This window comes from Pelophylax lessonae, assembly GCF_965119305.1.
Source record: "Pelophylax lessonae genome assembly, chromosome: 1".
NCBI classification, from domain to species: Eukaryota; Metazoa; Chordata; class Amphibia; order Anura; family Ranidae; genus Pelophylax; species Pelophylax lessonae.
The window spans coordinates 408,979,605-408,997,688 of record NC_138768.1 but is presented as its reverse complement, the minus strand read 5'-3'; the positions used below and the strand labels follow the sequence as shown (position 1 = coordinate 408,997,688).

The following is an 18,084-nucleotide window of genomic DNA, read 5'->3' as shown; positions in this document are numbered from 1 at the left end:
AAATACAGCTTTTTGGTACATTCTCCCAAAAGGATTTTGGCTTCCTCAGGTAACTCTTTGATCAATTTTTCTCTTTTGTTCGCGTCCAGGGAGATTAGCTACAGCGCCATGGGTTGTAAACTTCTTGACAATGTTGTGCAGTGGACACAGAAACATTAAGACTTCTGGAGATGGACTTGTAACCTTGAGATTGTACATGCTTTTCCACAATTTGTGTTCTTAAATCCTTAGACAATTCTTTGCTGTTCTTTCTCCTCTATGCCCGTGTGGCACACAGAGACACACAAGAGAAAGGTTGAGTCAATTTTTCACAATTTTAACTGATTGCTGGTGTGAATTCTATATTGCCAGCTCCTGTTAATTGATACATGTGAGTTTAATTACAAATTACAGGGATCATCAAAAACTTGAAATGCAACTATTTCTTACAATTTTGAGAAGGTGCCAATATTTTGTCCAGTCCATTTTTGGAGTTGTGCATGGAATGTGTCAGATTTGGCTTTTTGTTTCTCCACTTTGTCTTTTCCTGCGCAAAGTGGTACAATTATTTGAAAGAAATGCAGGGATGCCAATATTTTTGGCCATGAATGTAGGTACATGGATCACCCAAATGCACTTCAAAACGTTGTAGGAATTATCTCCAATAAAACTGTAGACACAAACTACAAAAATATATTTACCTTATCGCAGTCTCCATTTTTTACTTGTTTTTCTGATTTGCTCTGTTTAATCGGACTCTTTACTTCCAGGATCTACAAGCCAAACACCAATAAAAAGTAATTATCTTAGTAATAAACACAGTGTATTGTCAGTTTAAATACAGCCCATACTACAGATGTGAGACTCTAGGCAGTGCTGTCATCATTTTGTATTAGGAATAGTAATTAGAGTTTACACCAAAGGTGCAAACAAGTATCCGTAGTCCTAGACAGATGTGTGAAGCTCAGAGTGAGGAAATATGGCTAGATACCCAAAAAAAAAGGTAAATAACCATAAACTGTAAATTCCCAGTCTGACCTCTGGTGAGATTGATAAAAGCTCTTGACCTCTGGTCTTGCACTTTATGGTTTGAGCCAGACTTTTAGGAATTTACAGCCTTTTGTAAAGTAACAAGTAACATCTTGACAAATAAGAGCAGGAGATTCAGAAAGAACAGGCATTGTTAATAGTAGATCACCTTTTACTGAAACCTTGAGTGTATCAGGTTATAATGCCCTTTGTTTACCAATTTTCATTCTGGATAACGTTTACCCTGAAAATATGCTGTATTTTTATGTATACAAGCAGACTATGTACATGTCTGAAGTATGCCATGGCAGTAAAGAAGCTGAGCTGGACAAAATCATCAAATTGAATTTGTAAGAATGCTTCACTTTCATTTTCACCAAATTTAATAAACCAGCAGTACTAGTAAACTGCTGGCAGCAGCTGTGCTTGTCTTCATATTAGCTCCTTTGTGCATGGGAAGAAAACTGTGTTGCTAATCCCATACTCTACACAGAGCTTTGACTTCTCCATATTTAGTCTTGCCCTCCTACATTCACAAACCCAGTCCTTCAGCAGTTCTGTGGCATAAGCACAATGAGAGGTTCCCTATCAGCTAAATTACAGGTGGCAAGCTCTAGAGTCAGCAGCACATGATTTTGACTTGGAGACAAGTTTTGGGCCTGCATACATCTCGGAACCTTCATAGAAGCAAAAGGACCTGATATAAATACACACACCTGAAGGCACCACAACGACTAGCCTGTACTAATAATACTAGTATATGTACTTTAATGGACATGACATGTTTGCTTCAAAGCAGACCCCACCTGGTTTAGACCCTTCTCTGCAGTTACCCCCTCCCATAACCACTATGTCAACACTCAATGGACCCATTGTTCAACTGTGTGAATGCCTTGATAATCAGGCATCCTATTATTTAGCTATATTGGTTCTTTTAGAGAAACAATAACTGAAAGGCTATTTGCACAGTATAAACTTTGATCAGCAAATGACCCAGCAGGTGAAAACTAAAACTGTGCCTTCCAATCTGAAAAACATCTGAAAGCTGTGTGGAGGGGGCACTAGTATACCAAGGTTCCCTAAGTCAATGGGTAATTTCTATTTAATGTTTAAAAAAAAAATGAAACCTCTCATATTCTTTGAGTTTTCATTCGCTGCTGGCTTGAACAAGGGTTCATATTAAAACAAACAGCTAATAAGCTATGAGTTAAAGTGGAATCAAAGTCCACAATACTTCTCTTCGCTTTAAGGATCGGATGCCCATGAGGTCCCTCGCTGGTATCTTATTGCCAGATTCTTCTGGGCGCCAGTCTTCCTCCATCCTGATTGGCTGGTGAGAAATGATGCAAATCCTGTGAATTCCCAGGCGTTCAGCCATTCCGGCACAGTTACAGTGCTGGAATGACAATTAAGCATGCATGCGCAGCTCAGTGTACATTTTAAGGATGACCGGGAAGGCAGGCGAGTTTGTTTCTTCTGCAAAAAGAGCCTGTCTGCTTGCATTTTTTTTATCTTCAGACTTTATTTCCACTTTAACACATTCCAGGTGTCTATTAATGGAAAAATCAGCTGACTCATTCTACTACCTGGCTTTGTACAACCTTCAACTGCCACATATAAGCCGTGGAACAGGGGGATTTACCAACTACATTTATCCTGCTAACCACTATCACAGGGACGGAAAGTGGAGGAAAATCCTAAATTGAGTTGTCACTAGAATATGATTAGTGGAGAAATCTTCCAATGGGAATGAAGGGAAATCTCCCCAATAGGACACGAATGGCAAAAAAAATACATTTAATCATTTCAAAATTAAAAAAAACTCAAGATATGCTTTAATTACAACATACTAGAATATTGGAATTAAAAAAAAAAAATCCTTACGGTTTTTTTTTAGTATACAAGACAGGCATTATGTAACTGTGTTCAATGTATCTGCCAAGTTTATAAAGCTTTTTTTTCTGGAAAGATTCTATAACATTGCCAACAATGTAATCATCTCACAGTTTATTATTCCAGCAAATATAGGAGCCAATATTTGTATGGTCCAAAAAAAGAGAATCACTCATTTATAATCTTTATTTTAAAAAAAAGAAATAATATTTTAACTATATTTTAGTTTTATTAAACCAAACTTTAAATCATATTCTCAAAATGTGTTTCTGTAACACATGCATTATTTACCACCTTCATGGCTAGGGCTATTTTGTGTCTTTGAAACCAGCACATATATTTGTTGTTAGTAGGGTTACTAATGAAGCACAAAGTAAAGCAGGCCATACATTGATCATTTTTTTCTTGCAGCCTGTGGGCTGAATGAAAAATATCTGACAGATAACTCGATTTCCTGCCAAAAGTGGATGGATCAAAATCTCCCTGGCCAGGCTATTTGCCTCGAACAACTGGTGGTTGCAGTCGATGTTCAGCTCATATTTTTCCACCCGGCTAGCCTAATTCACAGCAACTAGATTTACATGGCTAAGGTTTCCCACAGCACGATGGGCTAGTGATAGGGCTAGCTAGACATAGCACATAATTTGCTTTGTGGCTCTATATACCTTACTCATTCAGTAAGGAAAAAGTCACAGTAAATTAAGAATGTTTTCAGAAATAGAAGCCTTAATAGTTACTTTTTTAATTTACAAAATGGAAAGTAAATGAACAGAAGAGAAATTCAAATTAAATCACTATTTGGTGTGACTACTCTTTGCCTTCAAAATAGCATCTATTCTTGTAGGTACACTTGCACACAGTTTTTGAAGGAAATTGGCAGGTAGGTTGTTCCAAATATCTTGAAGAACTAATCATAGATGTTCTGTGGATGTAGGCTGCCTCAAATCCTTCCGTCTCTTTATGTAATCCCAGGCAGACTCAATGATGTTGAGATCAGGGCTCTGTTGGGGCCAAACTGTAACTTCCAGAACTCCTTGTTCTTTTTTTTTTTGTGCTGAACATAGTTCTAAAGGAAGGTCTTCACTCTAGAAAAAAAATGAAAAGTCAGCATTCTGTAGCTGCTGACTTTTAATAACAGGACACTATGCTGTCCAGGGGATTCAGCGCCATCCTCACCAAGGCAAGCCCTTTACTATCCTTCAAGTACCGGCATTTTAACTGTGGGCAGCCGGCTATGTTGCTTGCATAAGACTGTGGGGAGGGATGGAGAGAGGAGAACTTTCGCTCCAATCGCCTAGGTGATCTGAGTGGAAGTGGGAGCAGGTACCTGTCAAAAAAAAAAAAAAAGGTCCAAATTTCAAATTTTGACCAATCAGTCTAGAGTACCTACTGTCATTTTTCTGCACCCAAGTTCCTATCTTTTTGTGCATAGTTCAGTCGCTTAGCCTTGTTTCCACATTGGAGGTATGGCTTTTAGGCCGCAATTCTTCCATGAAGACCACTTCTGCTCAGACTGCCCTTGACAGTAGATGGATTTACCTGGGTCCCACTGATTTCCACCAGTTCCGTACTAATGGCACTGCTGGACATCTTCTGATGTCAAAGATAAGTAAGCATAAAGTGCCTTTCATCTACTGCATTTCGTTTCCTTGGCCCATTACTGCATCTAAGGTCCTCAAATTTACCTGATCTATGCTGATGTCCTCAATGTTCAGAAATACAGACATATATTTATCCATCATGCCATAACACAAGGGAGGCATGTGATTTTCCCCAAATGTATTCTGCAGTAGGACAACGACCCCAAACATACAGCCAATGTCATTAAGAACTATATTCAGCATAAAGAAGAACAAGGAGCCCTGGAAGTGATAGTTAGCCCCCCTCAAAGCCCTGATCTCAACACCATTTAGTTTATCTGGAATTACATGAAGAGACAGAAGGATTTGGGGCAGCCTGCAGCCACAGGAGATTTATGGTTACAACAAATAGAAGAATTGATACTGGTTTGAAGCCAAAGAGTGGTCACACCAAATATTGATTTGATTGAGATTTTTCTTCAGTTTTGGATTTTGTAAATTGATAGAAATAAACTATTAAAATATATATTTTTGAAAGCACTCTTATTTTACAGCTTTTTTTTTCTTTACACCTGCCTAAAACCTTTGCACAGTACTGTACAGTATATACACATACTATAATATGCATGTACAGTAAACTGTAATGATATTTCTCATGAAAAGAGAAGTATGGTAAAAGCTCTTTTGGCCATACTTCTCATGTGGGTCACAGAACTGCACTTAGTTCTGCTCTCCTGTGACCCAGTATCAGCCAACAGCAGGCTAAAGTAACAGAGCCACTCCAGACTCTGGAGAGATCCCAACAATAATTTTACGATTCACCTAGATGCCTTACAGGCAGCTGGCTCAGCCTTTCAGCACACCAAATCACATGACTGTCAGTTATAGCTCTGTGCTCTGCCCCTCCAGCACACCACTAAGAGCCTGAGCCAGCTACTCCTGCCCACTCTCCTGCTCGGCGCTTCAGTGAGCACTGGAGGGGCAGAGCACAGAGCAGTAACTGATAGTCATGTGATCGCACAGTTCTCAGGCTTAGAGATGGTAGGGGGCAGCTTGCAGTATTGGATTGATTCTGCAGCAGACATGTAAGTATTTATGTTTATTATTTCATATTCCTGCACTACTTCTTTAAGCAGCCATACTAACATTGCACATTTAGCAATTCTTTCTCTCTCATTAGTCTTCCTAATTGACCCACATTACAGAAGTATTGGATCGGATGACGCCTATAATGTACCATGACACTGAAATGTTCCTACCTAAAGGATAAAAGGATATGTTCAGCTTTTGTAACATGTTACACCCAGATGCAACAGCCCCATCACACCCCCCCCCCCATTTTGACAGGGAGCAGGGGATCTTCCCCCCTCCCCCACTTGCTGCCACAATTTTATAAAATTGCTAAGCCGCATCATTCATTCGCAGTGTTCTTTGAATATGAAAACTACAAGTAGCGTCAGCCATTGTGGCTATCGCCTTGTAGTTCTCAATGAACTACCAGAGCGCTGATGAGGGCTCTAGTAGCTCATTAAGTCTGTCAGAGTGCAACTGGCTGCCCGTATTGGAGGAATGGGAAGACAGCTACACAGTCTGCAGAACCGTGGCATTACACCCATGATCTGCTGGGTGCTAACAATGCATAAAATTACCTGCATTTATTTTTTATTTTCTTTGAAAAGGTAAACTTATCCTATAAAGGATAGGTACTCTAATTGGGCACTTTTTTATTTTTTACTCATACACTGTACTACTGTTTACGTCAGCACAGCCATATACAGGAGTAGAGTACCCACAGCCATTCATGTCAATGACAGGCTGTACAGGCTGCAATTATGTTAAACATGCTCACCCGACCCGTGTGCAAAAGCCCTAACAGTTTCTAAAAAGAATAGATAACTCTATGTAATTATAGTGATATATATTGCAAACACATAGTTTGACTAAACTTGCCACATATCAGAAAAATGTGTTAAATGTGTATATGGGGAGCTCCTAAAACTGGGCAGAGGTGCTTAAAAAAAAAAAAAAAAGAATTAAACCATTTTCTTTTCTTTCTTTAAGGTACTAGAGTCCTTATTTGAATCCAGCTAAATATAGCTACCAAAATCCCAGAGTATTAAATTTTAAGATGTGGAAACAATTTAATCTCATATCTTACCCTTAGGCTTAGTGCTGTGAAGTTATTTGCTCCAGAAGCACTGCACAGCTAAACAATATGAGGTTGGCTTACTAAAGGCAAATAGGCTGTTCACTTTGCAAGGGAAGTTGCACTCTACAAGGGAATTTTCCCTAATGCTTATTGAACCTGGTATGATTTCAGTTTGCAAAGAATATAATCACCTGCAAGGAAAAAAAAAAAAAAAAACAGCATTTTTGCTTGCATGTGGTTGGATGATGGAATTCAGCAGAGCTTCGCCTCATTTACTAAGCTCTGGAGCAAATTGCCTTGCAAAATGAACAGCCTATTGGCCTTTAGTAAATCATTCCCTTTTCCAATAAGACACAGAAACTGCTCTGTTTTCCAGATGTGGGCATCAAAGCTACATCAAAGCTACACTAGATTTCCATGTAAGAGTTACTAGTATACTTTGCAACAAATTATTGTGCCCCCTTAAATGTATGAAGAAATAAAAGAACAATAAAAGAAATATGACAATTATATCTCATTCAGAGAGGTCAATAGGCAAAAGATACTTTAGAAAATGAAAGTGGTTGTAAAGCCTTACGGTTTTTCACCTTAATTCATTCAATGCATTGGGGTGAAAAACCTTCTGTGCTGCAGCTCCCACCCCCAGACCCCCCCCCCCCTTTTTTCTTACCTGAGCCTGATCCAATCCAGCGATGTGCACAAGTTTAGCAGCTCCAGCCACTGTCTCTCTCCTTATTGGACAGATTGATAGCAGTGGGAGCCATTGCATAGAGCAGGTAGGTATTGGCATGTTATTTACAAAAAAAAAAAAAAACGAACCTTTACAATCACTAAGAAATATCTACTTTGTGACGTTTTCATAGATATTAATTTAGTGAATAAGAAAAATAAAGTAGCCCGTTCATATGAATTACTTCCAGGGTCTAGCCCCCATCGCCTGTCCATTCAGCAGTGCTGAGCTTATCGCCGAGTATTTTATTCCTTCCTTCCGTGTTTGATCTTGGTCTTACAGCACAATGAATCCTAGTTGCTAGGCAGGAAACTGCAGCCTTCAAAAAGCTCCCATATCTGATTTCTTGCCTCCAAAACAGCTAAGCGCATATGTTATTAACTGTGGCTAAATGCTAAGGCTGGAGCGTTATTTCTGGCAATTTACCTTACATAATAAGTGGCAAAATGTAGAGTAGACAGAGGAAAAGACAATGAAAAACCAGTGCATTATGTTCTGACATTTTTACATACCAGATTTCAGGTTTTAAAATACCTTCCATGTATCTGAAACAATCAAATCTTTTGAGCTAGGTTCAACTAGCAGCAATGTCTAAATTTTATATAATTCAAGTCAGGTATACATTTTGTATTTCAATTTAAACAGGGGAAAGCACTTCTTAAAGGAAATATGTCATGAGAAATGCACGGGGTCTACCAATGCTGAATTTAAATTCTCAAAGCTACTTATCTGTAACAAAAAGACAGATAAGGATTTCTGACTTCTCTCTGACTTTTCTTATCCCTGTGCTTGCTTTATGTCAGTGACTAGGAAAGTAGGGAGACCAGTTGTGACGGACGCAGGTATCAGATTCCCTGTCCTTCTCACTTAGGCCTCTTTCACACAGGGAGTCTGTTCATATCCGCCTGTCAGTTTTTTTGGTGGATCTGAACGGACGCCCCATGCATCCCTATGGGGCATCGGATGTCAGCGGGGACATGTCCGCTGACATCTGATCCGATAAAACTGGACAGATGTAAACCGTATTTTCCATCCGTCTGGCGGATCGGATGAGAACAGACAGATGGTCCGTTCCCACCCGATTCCCCCATAGAGATGTATGGGGTCCTGACAGCTGTGTCTCCGCACACAGCTGTCATCCGCCTGCTCAGCGTGGGATCGGCGGATCCATCTCCCGCTGAGAAAAACGGAGTCCGCCTGGCGGACAACTCGTGACAAAGGACCAGCCAATCTCACACTCTGTTGTCACTTATGTAACAATGCCACTCTCAGCTGCACCCTGCACAAAGATTTTCCAGCTCGTGGGACCACAATCTAGGTGCCAGTTGTTAGCTTGCATTAAGAGATTAGGGACAAGGTTAACACTTTTCATAATAAGGTTTTATTAATGAAAAGGTCAAAGTTGGTGCACATAAAATACTTACAGAAAAAGGCTTTTCAAAGAAATAGAGACACAATTCAGCAACAGAAAAATAAGGTAGAATTGCCGGAAGAAGAATACCTGCAGTCAATGTCCTGGGTGTTATCAGAGTTCAATCGATGAGCCAGGTGTGATTGGTTCTCAAGCTTGATGTTCCTGTTTTGATGTTACCATGAGAACTGATATCTGGTTAGAGGTCTCCCTTTTTCTCTGGGATCAAAGGGGTGTTGACAGATGCCCCTGACCAATAAAACGGAGTGTCCATGGGCTGTCCAGGGTTTATGCCAATATCCGGTCCCTCCTCTTTGGACAGTTTTTTACCACTATTCATATCCTCCAATATGTACCAGTTACATTATTTAAACTGATAGTTTATCGTTCAGCATGTAATTTCATATCCAGGGATGCTAGACACAGAATATCTCAGATAAATGTGTCACCCAGGAAATATCTGACAGCTATCTTCTCTTCTATATGTGCTACTGTGGTCATGTATGACCTTAATTTGTTTGGTATGAATAAATCGTGTGTGTATTTGTTACGTTTTGAATTGGGCAGGGCTCCATGATTACCTTTTACGATCCCCATTAATTCTGGTTATCCTTAATGGACTTGGTCAAAGTTTTACGATAGGCCTGGATGGAAGAAACAGACATCCTGCCAGGACTCAATTAGCTGTTTACAGCTCTGCACAGGCCTAAGTGTTGGGTTTTGATGTCTCTGAGTTGATACAACGGCTCTTTTGAAGTGTAAAACCTATGTATTTCATGAATTAAAGGAGGTGGCGAGGGGGATTATATTGCTGCGTGTATAACTGCAAGACTGTCATGGCTGACCAATAATGACTGAGCAACATGGCCGCTTGCTACAGCTTTTCGTGTGTCCAGTGCAGGATATCATTACACCAGTAGTTGGCATAAAAGCCAGAAAACGAACATTTTCAGCAATGACTTCACCATGGTCCTCTCATGACAAGTTTACTTTAAAGCAACTATAGAAAAAATTAGTGCGGTGGATATTTTTCCCCCGTTTTTTTTTTTTAAACCACTTTTTTTAAACCACATAACAACGGCATCAGTACACAATACACACCTTTTATGACAAGCAATTTAATCAGCACTGCTACAGCATGTCTCAACACTGGTGTAATTGGATCTATAGGGAGTATGCACAGTACAGTACCGCTACATTTCTCCACAACAAAACCTGTTCATCATGAAAAATACATCTGAAAAAACACCTACTTTCCTTAAATAATCAATCTTTGCCACTGTTCTTTGTACACAATGTACACCACCTACAAAAACATAATTAAAAGCTATGGAAATTAACCCCATAAAATACCTTGCTCCCTCTTACTGGTGCATTTATTATTAAACCATATACTTTATAATATCACACTATTTTCTGGATCCTAGATGCAATATCTACTTGAAAGTGCTAGAAAAGATAATAAAGCCATCCATTAATTTGACTGTCCAATGTTAACGTGGCTTCCTATGGGGGGGTGCATGTGTGGGCTCAACCCTGAGCCACACTGCCTGTGGCCACAGATTCACATAGTACGACTTGGCCCCAGCCCCCTGTCACAGGATTTGACTGACAGCAGCGGGGGCCATTGGCTCCCACTCTCTCAGCAAAGCCTGTGAGCATGGAGAGAACCTTCATAGATGGGCACATTGCTGGATCGAGTGAGGGCTCAGGTAAGTATGGTGAAGGGGCTATATTAAAACCTAAACATTTTTTTTACCTTAATGCAGGTAATGCGATAAAATGATTAGGCTTTAGAATCACTTTAATATCTAAACTCAATATATAAAAATATTCCTGGGCTATAAACTCAAAAGAAACCTGATGTGTAATACACAGTGTTGAATCATCTACTTAAAAAAAATATCATTAATCGCTGGTCTTCCTTTCAGAGGTACATGTGATAATATATGGTTACATAGTTACATAGTAGGTGAGGTTGAATAAAGACAATAGTGCATCCAGTTCAACCTGTGTAGGTGTGTGTGGCTGTAATCATCTCGCATACCCCTGAATGTTCTGATCCTTGAGATGTACGTCTAGTAGTCTTTTGAAAGCCACCATACTACCTGCAGAAACCACCTCTTGTGGTAGAGAATTCCACAATCTTGTAGCCCTAACAGTAAAGAACCCCCCACGTTGCCTGAGGTTAAAACGCTTCTCCTCTAATCGCATTGTATGTCCCCGAGTCCTCATGCAATCCCTTCGACTGAACAGCTTTTTTCTAAGCCTAGATCCCCATTGAGATATTTAAAAATTGCTATCATGTCCCCCCTCAGGCGTCTCTTCTCCAGGGAGAATAAATCAAGCGATTGCAGACGCTCCTCATAATCCAGGTCCTCCAATCCCCTAATTAGTTTAGTTGCCCTTCTCTGGACCCTCTCCAGCTCCAACACATCCCTTCTGAGGACTGGTGACCAGAACTGGACAGAATACTCCAGATGCGGTCGGACCAGAGTTTTATAAAGTGGAAGGATTATAGTCTTATCTCTGGAATACATCCCTTTCTTTATGCATGCTAATATTCTGCTAGCCTTGGCAGCTGCCGCTTGACATTGCATGCTGTTGCCTAGTCTATCATCAACCAAGACTCCCAGATCCTTCTCCATTTTTGATTCTCCCAGGGGTTCCCCTCCTAACGTGTATTGTGCTTTTATGTTTCTAGTCCCCAAGTGCAAAACCTTACACTTCTCCACGTTAAACCTTATTTGCCAAGTCGTTGCCCACTCCGTTATTTTGTCCAGGTCATTCTGTAGGATATCAGCTTCATGCTGCGCTGTTATTGCCCTGCCTAATTTTGTGTCATCTGCAAAAACTGATATTGAACTACTGATCCCGTCCTCAATGCTGTTTATGAATAAATTGAACAAGGTTGGTCCTAGGACTGATCCTTGGGGGACCCCGCGTACTACCTCAGACCAGTCTGAGTATGCGCTGTTTATTACCACCCTTTGGACACGCCCTTCAATCTCAATGGTGGAGCCATCAGGGGAACTGCTCACTTCCATCTGACCCAGAACAGAAGAATCACCAATAGTGCTGGTACAGATCTGTTAAAATTCCTTAAAGTTTAGAGGTCTACTGTTTTACTCTCCTGCATTCTTCTGTTCAGGGTCGGATCACATGCGCCTCTGAAAGGAAGACCAGCGATTAATGAATGCGTTTTTGCTGTCCTATATTTTAGACAGCAAGTGTTTGCACTTCGATTTTTCGTGGAGGCAAGACACTAAGGCCCCTTTTACACAGGCTTTTTGATCAGGTCCCCCTGTCAGTTTTTCAGGCGGACCTGATTGGATGCTCAATGCACCCCTATGGGCAGCGGGTGTCAGCAGTGACATCTCCACTGACACCTGCTGCTATCCGATCCGATCCTGTCCGAGAAAGTTAGACGGATGGAAACTCTATTTTCCATCCGTCTGGAGGATCGGATCGGATGAAAACAGACAGGCGGTCCGTTTTCATCCAATCTCCCATGGATAGGACAGGTCTGTCTCTGCAAAGTAAGCGGAGACGGACCGGTCATCCGCCTGCTCAGCGAGGATTGGCGGATCAATCCCCACTGAGCAAAACTGAGTCCCCTGGTCGCAAAGCCCATGTGAAAGGACCCTAAGGGTGATTTTTGGACATTGCTGATTATCCACACCTGGATTAGAAGTGCCAAATTAAATGAGCATGGCAGCCGTGTCCGCAACAAACACCTGACAGTGAATGCCCCTTGATCTTGAAATAATTATCCAAAGAACATAATAGCGATAAAAACAATGTGTGCAGTTGTAACTAATGACAAGAATCCGATTCATATTTCAAAATGTTCATCCCTCTCCACCTTGAAAATAGTGTACTGTGTTCAACTTCAAACCATTCACCATAAATCATTTTCTGGTGAATGGTTTGAACACAGTACACTAAACATTGGAATTACTTTGAATACACAGAAGATTTCCTTCAATCATATCACATATAAATATATATACATATATATATATTTTTTTTTTTGTACTATATTTGTTTACTACATAAGACACTTTTGTACATTTATCACCGCAAAGCACTACACACCATTTTTTGTTTTATTGCCTATTAAAGGTTATATATATTCATTGTGTGCTAGCTGCTAACTAATCATACAGCGCTGTCTTTATTTTGTTTTTAATGCAGATATGAAAGCATGCCCCCCCCTTTTATAAATCCCAAACTGCTCCCAGACAATAGCCCCAGATCACCCAAACTCCACTTTAAAAGTACATGGCTCCCAGCCCATTCCTCTTCCACCTCCCTATTCAAACCACCTCCATTCAAAGTCTCCCTTTCCCACCCCATGCAACCCTGAACAATCTAAGGTCCCACCCATTCCTATCTCTGGACCCCTCCATCCTTCAGTTCTTATCACCCCCTCCCTAGACTCCTCAATCAAATAATATTCCTGGACTCTTCCAGCCTTCCATTCCTATCCTCAGATTCTTCCATCCTTTTTTTCCTATTCATGGATTCCTCCATCTTTCAATTCTTATCCCTTGAGCTCTCCATCCTCCAGTTCTATCCCCAGACTCTTCCATCCTTTAGTTCCTATCTCCAGACTCCCCTATCCTTCCTTTCCTTATCATGGATTCCTCCTTCCCTATCCCCAGACTCCTCCATCCTTCCTACTCATGGATTCCTCCTTCCCTATTCCCAGACTCTTCTACCCTTCCTTTCATTATCATGGATTCCTCTTTTCCTATCCCGAGACTCTCCCATCCTTCCTTTCCTATTCATGGATACCTCCTTTCCTATCCCCAGACTCTTCCATTCTTCCTTTCCTATTCATGGATTCCTCCTTCCCCATCCCCAGGCTCCTCAATTCTTCCTTTCCTATTCATGGATACCTCATTTCCTATCCCCAGGCTCCTCCATCCTTCCTTTCCTATTCATTGATTCATCCTTTCCAATCCCCAGACTCCTCAATCCTTCCTTTCCTATTCATTGATTCCTCCTTCTCTATCCCTAGACTCCTCCATCTTTCCTTTCCTATTCATTGATTCCTCCTTCTCTATCTCCAGATTCCTCCCATTCTTCCTTTCCTATTCATAGATTCCTCCTTCCCTATCCCCAGACTCCTCCATCCTGCTTTTGATTCTTCCATCCTTCAGTTCTTCTAACTGCTTGAGTTTGTCGATGAAAGACATGGGCAGTAAACGTGATACATCCTGATGCATCGCGGAATTGAATCAAATTGTTGACAGAATAAACCTAATTGAATCGCGAGACCACTGAAGATGCGCACCTCTACATATAACGTAAGTTCAGTCCTACTTTTCCAGTGGACAGCCTATTATCCAGTTTAAAGAGTCCTGATGAATGCATCTTGGTAAGTCAAGCACATACTACGGAAAAATATTTGATGGTCATTGTAATCCAAAATGTCATATTTGTGCATCCAGACTGGGAGGAAAGAGGGAGACTGTAAGCCATAAACACCTGACCAGTTTTGCTGGACCCTAGCTGCATCAGAGGTGAGGCTCTAAAATCACCAGGTGGGCCCAATGAGGGTCTGCATGAGGAAGCCGATGCTGCCTCATTTTCTCACCAAACAGTGGATGCCAACGTCATGATGTTACAGTAGTAGCCTACCACAGCACTAAATACATCTAGAATATGTCTAGATGTATTGTCCCCGTAGCACCAAAGTGTGTTGTTGTCATAATCTTGTATACACATATGTAAACTTTCATTTTATAACACAGAGAAGGAAAACAACAGCATGAATCTGTAAGGCTGTATTGGTTAACACATATTTACCATTTGGTATCAATAAGAATAAATGCACGCTTTTGCTCCTTTTTAGCTTGATGAGATGTAAAAGGACAGTCTGCTGTGCACTTCAAAGGGGCTGATGTATGAAAAGTATGTTAAGGAACATTTCTTGCTGCCAATAGCAACCAATCATAAACCTTGATTCATTTTGTAACCTGAACAGTTTGGAAGTTATAGGCAACAAGAAAAAGTCCTCTAAGCCCTTTTTATACATCAGCCCCTTTATGTTTTTCATTTATACATTATTTATGCTGGCCAAGGCTTGGCAGAGCATCAAATACTCCAAAACTGTGAAACGCTGCATGAACAAAAGGGGTGTCAAAGCAGTATACAAACCGTTCAAAGGAACTTACAAGAAGCTCGTGGACAGCTTTTATTCCAGGACAATAGCTAGGTTTAAGAATATAGCCGATATATGTCTTTTTCTGACAGCTAGGACAAAGCATGTTACACTGTTTCTACTGAGACAAGTGAAACAAAAATCTGCTTCAAAGCATGGGAATTCAGTTCTATTTCTCCTTCAGCCTTTCCTTCACACTGATCATACACAGCCTGATTCTCACTACAATTACAACCTACATAAATGCAAAGTGTGCATTGCTAATTCCTTTTTTCTTTCCACTGCTAAAAAAAAAAAAAAAAAAAAAAAAAAAAAAAAAAAATTCATACATATCACAATCTGATGGCGCAATATCCTTTTGATATTGTGCCTACCTAAACAATCCTTTCAATTTATATGCAACTAGACATTAAGCCCGTTAAATTAACGGGCGCTAGAACATAGGCTGACTGAGCGGCTCTTGCTTATCTCTTTTTTTTTTCTAACAACACGAGAGCTGCATGACTTAGCCAGCTCTGCACATAGTGTCCCTGTTGCCCTAGCAACAGAGACACGTGCAGAGCTGACCGAGCGGCTCTTGCGTGCGAGCGCGTACGCGCCGCGTGCCCGCGCACACCCGCCGCTTCAAGAGTTTTGGCTGGCCGCATGACTGGGGTGTATGTAGGATATCTATTCTATATTAATAATATGCAAGTGTCTCTGCGTCCGTCCCTGTGTCTGTGGGATTGCGCTACTGCGCATGTGCCCCACGACAGCCGTTGGGACTGGGGGCGGGCACCATGTCAGGGGCCCCAGAAGTAAGTCACACTGACCTGTGTAGGATGGGGAGCTCCTCAGTGTCGGAGGCCGGGTCCCGGGTGTTGGGGGTCACCCCAATAATGGTGCTCTTCAGGGAAGTTCCTCTGAGCAGGCAGCTCCAGACCAGATCCATATTACCCGGAGAGTCTACACTCACCCGCATGCTGGAGCCGGGCAGGAGCACCCCGCCATGGGTCAGGAGAAGAGGCAGGCGCCAGGAGATCTGGATGGAGCCGCTAGAGCCCATGACCAGCCACACACACAATCCGCACACCGACCAACCAAACTCACTGACCGCTCCGAGTCCGGGCAAAGAGCAGCAAGACTACAACTATGGAGAGCGGCCGGAGACAAATCATCTCTGCCTGAGGAAACCACCGCCATCTTGTGATATCCTACATACACCCCATTATTATCACCTCATTATATACTATACACCCCAATATAATCACCTCATCATATACTATACACCCCAGTATCATCACCTCATCAGATATCCTGATGATACTGGGGTGTATAGTATATGATGAGGTGATTATATTGGGGTGTATAGTATGTAGGATATCACAATATATGATGAGGTGATTTCTGTCCTCAGCCCTGTGAGGTGAATTCCCAGTTGTAATACTCACAGTTGGCCAGTAGATGGCGTTGGTTTCCTCAGGCGGAGATGATTTGCCTCCGGCCGCTCTCCGTAGTTGTAGTCTTGCTGCTCTTTGCCCGGACTCGGAGCTGTCAGTGAGTTCGGTCGGTCGGTGTGCGGATTGTGTGTGTGGCCGGTCATGGCCTCTAGCGGCTCTATCCAGATCCCCCTGGCACCTGCCTCTTCTCCTGACCCATGACGGGTGCTCCTGCCCGGCTCCAGCATGCGGGTGAGAGTAGACTCTCCGGCAGGGCCAGTGTGGGACTCATTTTCAGCCCTGGAGTTTCATGCCTTAGACCGGCCCACTTTAGTTCACGACTGACTATATTAAAATAATGTAATTAAAACCTCAGAATATAAGTTTGCAATGGCTGCGGACATGGTACAGGAGAATGCAGGGCTGAGGGCACTGTACAGGAGAATGCAGGGCTGCGGGCACGGTACAGGAGAATGCAGGGCTGCGGGCACGGTACAGGAGAATGCAGGGCTGCGGACATGGTACAGGAAAATGCAGGGCTGCGGACATGGTACAGGAAAATGCAGGGCTGCGGACATGGTACAGGAAAATGCAGGGCTGCGGACATGGTACAGGAAAATGCAGGGCTGCGGGCATGGTACAGGGGAATGCAGGGCTGCGGACATGGTACAGGGGAATACGGGGCTGCGGACATGGTACAGGAGAATGTGGGGCTGCGGATATGGTACAGGGGAATGCGGGGTTGTGGGCATACTACAGGAGATGCAGTGCTGTGGGCATGGTACAGGAGTACCATGCCTGCAGCACTGCATCTCTTGTAGTATGCTTGCAGCCCCGCATAATGGCAGGCAGTGCGGCAGTGGAGGAGTCTCACTTACCTGTTCCTGAGGTTGATATGTGCTGGGGAGGCGGAGTTCTGATCAGTTGCCTTAGATTTAAAAATGGCACCAACACGTCATTGCGCATGTGCCGCCGCCACACGGGAAAGCTCGTATACGTTCGGCTATTCCCGGGAATAGCGGAACGTGTACGGCCTTTCCCGAGCAGCTGCGCATGCGCAGTGGAGGCAAACGTGAGGCATTATAGAGCCGTGGTCTTCTCAATCCAGGACACCCTGTAAGATGGATTGTTTCAAAGGAGGCATTATCAGACAGAAGCCACGGTGTTCTCCATACCGGAGCCGTGGTCTTCTCCACCACATAGGTACGTTTCCTTACACATCTGAGGCGGATGTTAAAAGGTGGGCGGGAATCCGCTCATATACACGCCCACCCAGCGCCAGGCTCTGCGTCCCATTAGCTGTCCGTGCCTCTCCAAATACATAGTATAAGGGTCCATGTACACGGGACGTTAGAAAAAAGCGAGCTGCAAAGCTAGTTCTGACGCAGGGAAAAAGCAGCTGTTAAACGTGCTTTCAGTAGCCTTTTCCATTGGCGTTATTGCACGTTTGGCTATGTTGCTTTTAGCAGCGTTTTTCTGCCTCCTTTCAAAATCAATGGTTCCCTATGGGAGCCTATTGATTTGAATGGAAGGCGCACCGCAAGTCTGATCAGGATGATCCGACTTGCGCTGTGAGAATCTTGAGGGGGAACTCCATGCCAAAATGGGAATAAAAACTGCGTGGGGGTCCCCTCCAGGTTCCAAACCAGGCCCTTCGGGTCTGGTATGGAATTTGAGGGTAGACCCATGCCGAAAAAACGGCATGGGGTCCCCCCCAAAATCC

General features: G+C 42.5%; 1 protein-coding gene across 3 annotated transcripts in view; it reads right to left on the bottom strand.

The window, feature by feature from the left end:
- Window positions 1–18,084, bottom strand: part of MLLT3 (MLLT3 super elongation complex subunit) — a 462,813-nt gene that overhangs the window by 23,131 nt on the left and 421,598 nt on the right. For all 3 annotated transcript variants that reach the window (XM_082243975.1, XM_082243973.1, XM_082243974.1), the window contains exon 10: window positions 681–752. In XM_082243975.1, coding sequence (XP_082100101.1) covers window positions 681–752 — 72 coding nt within the window. The remainder of the gene's footprint in view (window positions 1–680; window positions 753–18,084) is intronic.